The sequence below is a fragment of the Ananas comosus genome, linkage group 9, assembly GCF_001540865.1.
Source record: "Ananas comosus cultivar F153 linkage group 9, ASM154086v1, whole genome shotgun sequence".
Classification (NCBI taxonomy): domain Eukaryota; kingdom Viridiplantae; phylum Streptophyta; class Magnoliopsida; order Poales; family Bromeliaceae; genus Ananas; species Ananas comosus.
In genome coordinates, this window is record NC_033629.1 from 1,204,762 (window position 1) to 1,215,179 (window position 10,418).

At 34.7% G+C, this 10,418-nt stretch overlaps 1 protein-coding gene across 1 annotated transcript; it reads right to left on the bottom strand.

Annotated features, from left to right (window-relative positions):
- On the bottom strand, window positions 388–7,313 carry LOC109714755 (kinesin-like protein KIN-8B). Its single transcript, XM_020239454.1, has 16 exons — window positions 6,613–7,313; window positions 6,408–6,485; window positions 6,202–6,318; window positions 5,498–5,583; window positions 5,012–5,156; window positions 4,815–4,910; window positions 4,172–4,263; window positions 3,734–3,835; window positions 3,494–3,640; window positions 3,258–3,408; window positions 2,919–2,981; window positions 2,593–2,829; window positions 2,091–2,195; window positions 1,883–1,996; window positions 1,206–1,802; window positions 388–800 (listed from the first exon to the last, which is right to left on the bottom strand). The coding sequence occupies exons 1-16, from the start codon at window positions 6,658–6,660 to the stop codon at window positions 636–638; spliced, it is 2,343 nt and encodes a 780-aa protein (XP_020095043.1). The 5' UTR covers window positions 6,661–7,313; the 3' UTR covers window positions 388–635.

Consider the following 10,418-nt stretch of genomic DNA (forward strand, 5'->3'; position numbering starts at 1 on the left):
AAGACATTTTACAACTTTTCCTGATGTTTTCTTTGTGGCATCTCTATCATGATGTTTTGCGTCTTCATTATACGTCAAAAATGTATTGTTTGTCTTGTTTTGCATCTTCATTATACGTCAAAAATGTCTTATTTTGCTTCTTTATTATATATCAAAAATGTCTTGATAATCGATATATGTAAAGCTATCACAACAATTAGATGATTGTTTTTTTTTTCTTTACTCATAGGCTGGCTTAAAATCAGTAACACAAAATTCAACAACTATTTTGTTCATTTTCATGGCAAAGAATAGCTTTAACCTTCACAATTTGAAAATGGGAAACAAGAACTCAAATTTTATAATTGGAGTCAAATTCTCCCAGCAACAGAAGGTTTGAATTCAAAATATTCGAAAACGATAAGGTAAGAAAATACAGATGAACAGTAAAGGGTAGCATTACAAAGAGAATTTACAGGGAGGAACAGTCAAAACCAGCACCCAATCTCCAAACTATACAACAAAGGATTTTTTTTTACAAAAAAACATAGGGAGAAAATAATAACTATACAAATATAGAAAAAAAATACAACCATGTCAGGACCCACGGTGATTAAAAGACCTTGGTGTCATGGCTTCGTAGAGCGACAATTTGGTTAAATCTGGATTTCTTGCGAGTAGCCAACCGATCTTGGAGGTGATTTTCCACATAGCCCACAGTTCGTACCATCAGGCCTCATAAAATCCTCGCATCGGTGTGCGTTACCTACTCCGTGAGGTGAAACTTGGTTTAGGTTTTGTCCACTACAAAACAATGATTCCTGCGAACAGTGTTGAAATAGCAGTTTAAGAGTGGAAATCGTGAATTGCTCACCCATGAATTAATAAAAATCACAAGCATCCTGAGAAAAGTAAACATTGCACAACGGCATACACGGTAAAGATGATTTGTCTCACATCATTGGTACAACCAATATGCACAATGATAAATTAGAAAAGCCTCCATTAAAGATATCATTATGCAAGACAACACAGATGTGAAACTATTCCAAGTTTTCGTAGCATGATTAGCTATGTTACTTGTACTTCTACTTCATTAAAGTTTACGGGCTATAGAAGTCTCTAGTCTCTTTCTTTCTGCAGAGTTATTTCTGATTAAGGTAACTAACAGAACCGAAAGAACTACCAAGTGATCATATAGAAATGAACAAACAAGAATGAAATACCTTTGTTTGCCGCCCAAAGCTTTCACTACAAGAATAAGATGCAAGCTGTTCATTGCTGCAGCGGCATGCATCACTTATAGCTGGTGGGTAGAAGCTTCGTGTTTCTTGAGCAAGTTTTTGGGGTGTGGAAAAACATGCACCTGATCTTTGACTGGTCCACTGATTTCCAAGGGGAGTGTTTAATGTGTGAGAGTAGTCCTGGGACAGCATGTAATACGAACTTCGGTGCTCCTCTCTACAAATGGGACTAGTATCTTGGTGGCCTCTTAGAAAGGCCGTAGAGCTAAAGCCTTGATGTTGTTGGAAGAAGCAGGTAGTTGGAGTATATGGTGGAGCAACGGGGCCAGGATATGACATGAATGGTGACATTTTTCCATGAGAAAGCAAAGATGAAAGCTTTGCCCCACCGGAATTTGCATTTGGAGTAGCATAGCCTTCTATTGTTAACCCTTGCTTAGCAGCCAATTCCATTATCTGCTTCTGATTAAGCCCTAATCCAAAAAGCATGTTCCAGAGGTTCCTCAGAGCTTCTCTTTGGTTGTGTATCACTTGATCACGCATAGCCATCTCAAATTGAAGCTCCGCATTGGCCATTCCCTATATATTTAACAATGAAAGATATTATTACTTCATTATTAGGCGGAGATAAATTATTGGAGCAATGTGGGTTTACTTACAAGAAGCCTGTACTGGCTGAGAATATGCAGATAAGTTTTGTTCCCATTATTACTAATGGCTTCCTCAATCATATCTTGAAGTTGACACCGACGTTTCTCATTTAGTTCAATATCCTAAAAGGAAAGAGATAGGAACATAGCTGGTTAGTTGACCAAAGAGACAACAGAACAACAGAAAAAAAACAAAGGGAAAAGAATACGATGCTACCTTCTTGTAACCAGCACCAGCCTCATCGTTATCCCGAATATTATCAAGAATGAGCTGTCTCCTAGATTTTAGCGCTTGTAGAACTGTTCCATCCTTTTCTTGGACCTAGAAACATGTCTCATCATTAGAAGCTGTTTAGGGAGTACTGAGTGCTAACTTTAGGCACGGACATACATAATATCTGTTTAACTTGTCTTTTGGAATAGCTTCTTTACTCCAAAAAGCAGAATCTTGTAGAAACAAGGTGTTCGAGCAAAAAATACTCAAGCTTTTGTTGCAATGGGAAGTTAAATGAGCTTTTCGGTACCAAAATCAGAAGATCTAAGTTGAAACTTTGCTTTTGCTGAAACAGAAAACTGAGAATTTTGTTAACAAAAATCCTGTTAGTCCTCCTTCAAACAATTTACTCAAACAACACATTTCCGGAGATCTGATTGGGCCAAACAGGCCTTGGAGAATAGCAAACGCTCCATTTTACGTAAGAAATATCAATAAAATGCACCTGTTGTTTGGCAATAGCATCATCAAGATGTTGGAGCTCAATGCGGTTATGTATATTGGTCTCCTCAAGCTCAAATAGTGCCTTCTGTAGGTTTATACGTTCCTGAACATTCTCACTAATTTCACGGCTCAAAATATTCAACCAGGACAGCTCATTGTCCGCAGCTGTTTCAGTTGGCCTTATGCTTAATTGTGATTCTTTCTCTGCTAACTCCTTTTTCAACCGACAAACCTCAACCTTCGTATATCATAAGCAAACAATCAAGGTTAAATAAGCCATATAAATAAAAAATAAAAAAGAATAGCAGCTTTCTCAGAAATTATTACCTGAAGATTGTCAATCATTTTCTGATAGTCCTCAACATGAGTATCAACCGTCCCAATGTTTTTCTGAAAATTAAAGGATTCTCAAATTAGATGGTAATATAATCAATCATCGTGATAAAACTGAGAAAGAAAGATTTCTTCATTTTTGTTTACTATAATAATTATAGGTAAAATTAAAATTTTATTTAGTATGATAACTGTCATTCCATGGAAAAGTTGTTGTGCAAACATTCTGTACTTACATATACAGACCTTGGTCAAGGATCGAATAACTCCCCCAATGATTGCTATAGCTAAACAGTGTGAATACTACAATTAGACCAGAAACAATGTTCTTACATGCACGTGTGTTTTGATCTCCTTAGCACGATCAGCATATTTCAGTGTATTGATGGTGTGGTGATACTGATCATCAGCAGGTGATATTGTAGCAACCATAACAGTTTGAGAATTACCGCTAAGTCCATCCTTTAGTATGCGGGTCAATTTGCTGCAAAGGAAGAAAAAAGAATTAGGTGATTAGAGAATTAAAAATAGAAAAAAGAAAATCACCTTTTGAATAAACCAGTGAGTACCTGTTGCGATAAGGAACGTACGCAAGACCCTTTTTGTGTTGCTTGCCCAGGGCATTGATGCAATTCGCCAAAGCAAGAAGTGAACGGTTAATATTGGCTCCATCTCTAAACTTTTGGCCGTTACTATTTGTTTCAGAGGCCCTTTCACTGCTCAAAAGTTTTGTTTCTTCATTATTAACCATATTATAGAAGAGACAAGAATAGCACAACATAATGTCACGACCAATTTTACTACTCTACCTGCCAGCAAGATCAACTAATGCTAGTTTTCCACGCAGGATCTGAGCTCCATATTGGTTTTTCTGTTTCCGCTTCACAGTGATCTCCAGTACAGCATGTGAACTGTTAAAACAGAAAAGGTACAAAAGAATAGGGGTTAAAGAAACTTCTCTTTTCAGAATATTGCGTTAGTAAGGAAGTCGCAAGATGCCAAAAATATTAAAAGAAAATAGGGAAAAGTAAAAAGCATAAGAATATGCATTGAAATGTTGTAGCAAAAAGTTTTCAAAAGCGAATAAAATTTTAGAAGAAATTATGAAACCAGAAACCAGCTGAGGAAGCTAGCCAGGAGAGTGGAATAATTATTGCATTGTAGTAATGGATGTAGCTCAAGCTATTAAAATATTAAAAAATGCATTAGAGAGCAATATATATAGAAATACTTTTTAACTTATTTACCGTGATGAGGTTACATTGGCTTCTGTGCTCTCTGTTTTGCGCCTACTGTTCCCAAGATTCAAAAGTTCAAGAATCCTATCAGCTGACTGAACCTGAGGAAATTGGAAAAGCTTAGATGAATCACGGAATTATGTTGGGGAACAACTCTTGCAAACATAAATGCAACAAAGCTATGATACTGAAACACAATATCAACGAAATTACAAAAAGATCTTTAAGATTGACTGGGGGATCCATAGAAATAAATTGTTATTCATCAATGATAGCTGCTGCATAAGTGGATTGACAAGAAAACATGAATAAAATCTTTTAACATCTCTATGCCCTAAACATAGACAAGAATACTCTATTGGTAAAAACATTAAAGCAAAACAGAGGAGAGAGATAGCTATGCCATCATTAAGAAGAAGACAACAATTCCAGCAAAAACGAAAAATAATAACGATGCATTAAGTGGTGTAATAAGCATCAGCGATATAAAATGTGAGCGGTGGAGAAGAAGAAACCATAAATGAGCATGCATATCTAGCCCATAATTGCATGTCTTGTCAAACCCGGTGATGGACTAGAGCATGCTGTGTTTAATAAAAGTAAGATGGCTAAGAAGTAAGAACAGAAACAAATCCAGGGCAGAGCAGATAACCTTAATACTTCTTAAACCAGCAACTATAATGCCATGCACAGGGTCTTCTCGAAGCTCCAAGTGGCCTGATGACTTCTCTAGCAAATCATAGATAACCTGAAATAAGGCAGATTGATGAATATATTTAACATGAACTAAACGCATGACTAATAACTGAAAAGCATTTTTAATATAGAAGCTAGAAATTCACAACGTACTTCATTATATACTTCAAGATAAGAACAGGAGACTTCAAAGGTGTCAGAGCTCTCATCTTTTTTAATAAGGTCAAAAATTGTGTGCAAACTCAGAACCATAAGACCAGGGTCCTTTCGAGTGCCAACCATCGTATATGTTTTGCCACTGTCAAAAAATAAATAGTATGTAATACGATGCCAAGAAATTTTTTTTCTTGATAGCTGCTTCATGATTATAATAAAATTTGGAGCATAGATAACACAACCCTGAGCTTTATAAAGATGCAAACAATGTTAACCAAAATCATGAAAATCTTTTAAAAAAATATAAATAAATTCAGAGATGGGCAAATCTAATACAACATACTTTTGATATTCTTAATATTTGAATGGCATATTCTTAGGACCTTGCAAAACTTACGACCTTCCTATGCGAGCTAAAAAAATTGCATAGCACAAACAAGATGGATGAGCAATGAAATAAGAAGAACATTAAAAACCAAGTACCTTCCGGTAGAACCATATGCAAATACAGTTGCATTAAGACCTTGAATGACCCCAGCGATTGTTGACGATATGTTCTTATACACATCCTGAGAAAGAATAATAAAAGTTGATATAAAGTGAATATACATAAATTACTGACTGTACAAGATATGCAACATTCAAATAATAACTGGAAAAAAAATGGTAAAATGAATCTGCCGATGCTTTATCTAAATACATATAGTAGTATAACACAACTCCAAGAGCTCGAAGTGATAGATTTTGTTACTTTAAAGCTAAAGAAGTGATTCAAAAACTACCAGTAAGCAACAAGAAACGATTATTAACCCTTTTTGGTTGTTGACATCATCACATTTGGTTCATCTAATTTTCTCTGCGTTCACAGTTCACCGTTTGTCTGAACCCTACCCTCATATCTTGAGAATATAATTCACAGAACTCCAGCTCTCAGATTGTGCTCTAACTCCACAAATTTGGTTACTAGATGTAGAAATCATGGCACACACTCAAAAAAAAAAAAATAAAATAAAATCAAGATGCGACTATTTACACTTGCTAATCCATTATATGGTTCTCCTGCTGAAAGCAGCAGAGCGAGAAATCGAAACTTATAGAGGGGACAGTGAGACAATACATTACTTATTCACCTTCTAAATTAGAGAAATAAAGACCTTGCAGATGCAAAAACTCTATGATCTGCATACCGCATTGGTACATCCGGGTGCATATACATGATCAAAACTGTATCTTCTCTCTTTCGTCCGATTCTGGATGAGGTCAAGGTAGTCCTTTGACAGATCAGGGTCCAAAACAACTACATTCTGTCATTTAAGAACAAAATTATGCCTTAATTTTCACGCGAACAGAAGATGGTCTTTTAGATGCTGAGAAAACATAAACATTTTCAGACCTTATCATCAAGCACTTGAATAATATGACGGCTTCGCTGCCTTTCAGCTCCGGTCAATGGCCGGCATTTAACTGCAACCTGAAACAAAGAATTTAAGGGGACAATATATGCTGAGTAATTCAAAATGTTCGCAAAAATTTATCTAAATCATGCCCAAAAAGGGGACAATATTACAGGTAAATCATTTTGCACATAAGTAACCTACCAATAAAGTTGCAGTTTGCTTTGAAGCAGGAGGTCTAATGCTCGGCATTTTCGATCAAATGCCCAGCCCAAATAATGACTGTGTTCTTCGCCAAAATCAACTACTTAAACCAAATTTTTTCCCATCAATTGTGTCAAAGCTACGATTTTTAACCCTGTTACATAGATTCTACCGAATCTAAACCACAGTAACAAGAAAAAGGAGCACAAATCAAGCTACATTCCACCCTAAGATACTCAACACCTTATATTCCACACTTTAATCCACTACCAACTTCACCAAAACAAGTTATAACTACAATTTCTCAAATGACAAAACCCTGAATCCACCAAATCTCCGCCAACATACACCACATTCTTCAGAGTAAAACATCCACGCGATCTCATCCTACACTCTCCAAACTCTTGAGCTCTTACTGCGTCACAAAACCAAAACCTCTCCCAACTCACAAAAACCCTAAATCTTCTCCATTTTGACAAAACTTTCCCCCAAAAAAAGCATTTTTCCAACATCAACCACTTGAAGAACCAATCTAAGCACACACTACACCAAAAAAAGAAAAAGATTAACTTGGGGACCGCATCGAATTCGCGGCCACCGACATGAAAGAGGAGATAGAAGGGGTTTAGAGAGAGAGAGAGAGAGAGAGAGAGAGAGAGAGAGAGAATCGGAGTAGGGACACCCTCTGCTCGGAAACTGTGGCGGTGACTATATTGCTTTTATTTTTTTGATTAATTAAATGTGGCAGCTGCGAGCGAGGGAATCGACCCGTTACGGTACTTCGCGGAGAAACGTAAATTATTAAAAACAGAAAAAAACTAAATTATAGAAAACTATTTATAAATATTTTTTTTTTCTTCCTAAATTCAAAAAATCTATATTTTATCTTTTTTAATTTTTCAAATTATTACATTTATCCTCTCTTTTTCAAAATTCCATCACTATTCAATCCATATTTTATAATTTATATCACAAATATTTTTTAAAATAACAGAAATATATTAAAAAATTATTTATTTTTTATAAAAGAAGTAAGAGTAATATGGTCATTTTATCCGCTCTATTAATGTCTTACCCTCTGAAAATATTTCTAAAATTTTAAAAAGATAAAATATAGATTTTTAAAAGTCAAAGAATGAAAATGAAAATTCAGATATTTATTAGGAGATTTTTTATAATTTAGCCAAAAAAATTATCTATGGCTTTCCCTTATTTTTGTACTTTAATATTTTATAATTTTAACTATATCGCCCATGTAGTTTCAATTTTTATTTTTCAATACGCTCTCTGTTACACGTGTTCTAGTACATATGCGTCTGGATTTTTTTTTTTTTTTTCTGTTGAAGACTTACCAAAAAAGATCTTCATTAAGCTCAAGTGGCCTCATACATTTTCTTAAGATCTCATGTCTTTTTTTATCTATCGCTAGACATATCATACACACGTATATGACACACAATGTATTTAGCTAGACATATCATACACACGTACATGACACACAATGTATTTAATAGAGAAGTTAATACCGAGTGTAAGATAAAATAAAAACGAAGCGGAGAATAATTAAATGATACAGTGAAAATCACATAAAACGAATTGGGAGAATAATTAAATGATACGGTTAAAATCACATAGTACTTTAAGTAAAAAATAGATTTTTCAAAAGATATATATACATAAGTTTTTAATTAATATTCACTACGTTTACATACAAATATTTGAGCTTTGAATTTTGGCAAAGAGAGACGTTCCAGTCCCAGCAAAATTAATATTATATTATTGCTATTATTATTTTATGAAGGATTGTGGAGGCGCACGTCGGCTTCGGAGAGTGGGTGCGTAAAAAAGATTACGGGGGGAGGGGGGCGTTGGGTTCTCGTTGTCGTTATGCATGTCTGGATGTACGCAGCTGTCCAATAAGAAGTAAACTGCTCCCCCCTCCGTCATGTTATGGTCTTTAATTTCGACAGCGCAAGGGCAACAAGTAAAGACACACGCCGAGATGGTTGGTGAGGTGGTGGTTACATTACTTTTCTCACCACCTCCTTACAACCTTGTGTGTGTATATATATATATATATATAGAGAGAGAGAGAGAGAGTGAGGCTACTATGCTATCGGAAGCACCGAGCCTTCCGTGCTTCCAGCTCGTTTTCGATGTTGCGACTTTCGAATCGTCGCTCCGTTAACATTGATATCTAGAGTATTTGACGTACCTAGAAAATAAATTTTATTATTTTTCGATATTTCGTTTGCTAGTGATCGAAATGGGCTCAAATTCAACAAATTTCAATGGCCGTAGTGAGCCGTTTGCAAGTTTACGGGTGTAGAAATATCCAAATCACGTGAAATTTGATAGAAAATTCTTTATACTATATATAAAAGATCAATATCTTTGATTTAAAATTTTGTCATATATAATTTTGTAAGATTTTTATTTAGCCTTATTTTAAGAGCCCTTCGTTACCTAGGCAAATGATATCGTAAAATCTCATAAAATTATTTTCTAGGTACTTCAAATACTCTAGATCAAGTTTAACGGAGCCGATCGAGTGATTCAAATCTGCAACATCGAAAAAACGAGCTGGAAGCACGAAGGCTCCGTGCTTTTCGATAGCATTAGTAATGCCTCCATCTAAATATATAATATTTACTACTAGTGAGAGAAGAGAAGAGAGAAGAGAGAGAGCAAATTAGCTCTTTATACTTTAAAAGACTTGATTCTATTAGTGTTTATAAGTTTTAGCCCTTGATATAAGGATATGCGGTTAGGATGATGTGGGCCCCTAGCGTTGAGGTGTTGTGAATAGTATAATCTAAAGTGAAAATAATCAAAGGCGTAATCTAACGAAAAATTACAACGCCCAATACTTGTACATACAACATCATAGGCCGGACTATATATATAGTACTATATATAAATACTATATATTTATATATATATATATATATATTTTATACTAATATAAATAATTACTGCTTCTGAAAGTACAGAGCTCTTCGTACTTCAATCGTTTTCGATATAGTGAATTCATCGTCGATCGGCTCTTAAACTTGATCTATGATTGATGTTTGAAGTACTAGAAACATAAATTTTATGACTTTTAATACATTTTCCCTAGTTGATCGATATGGACTTCCCAAAATCAATAATAATGGCTGCTTTGTGAGTCGTTTGCGAAGTTAACGGTGTATGAATATTTCCAAATCATTCACGTGAAATTTTGAAGAAAATTCCTTTTATACTATATATAACAAAATCATATCTTTTGACCTAAATTTTATTATCAATATATCACGTTTTGGAAGATTTTTATTTTCATCAAGCCGTTATTTTGAACGCCCTTGTCACTAAGTCAAATGATCATCGAAAAATTGCAAAATTTTATTTTCTAGGTACTTAAATACTCAGATCAAGTTAAACTAAATCGATGTCGACTTCGATTCGAAAGTGGCAACATCAAAAACGGACCTGAAAAGCACGGAAGTCCCGTACTTTCAGACATTAGTAGCCTCACTCTATATATATATATATATATATATATATATCGATGCTATTAAGCGCTTTGTACTATAAAGTTTTTGGCGGTTAGATTTTCTTTTTTGATCATTTTTATCCGTTAAATCTATCGTTTTGATTATTTTTATCCGTTAGACGATAATATTCAACCAATTACTCACTCAATTCTAGAGGACCACTATCATCCTTACCATACATTAATTCCTCCATCCAATTGCCGAAAATCTAATAGCACAAATGATTTTGTGTTATTAATAATATAGTAGCCTAGTTCTCTTTCTCTCTCT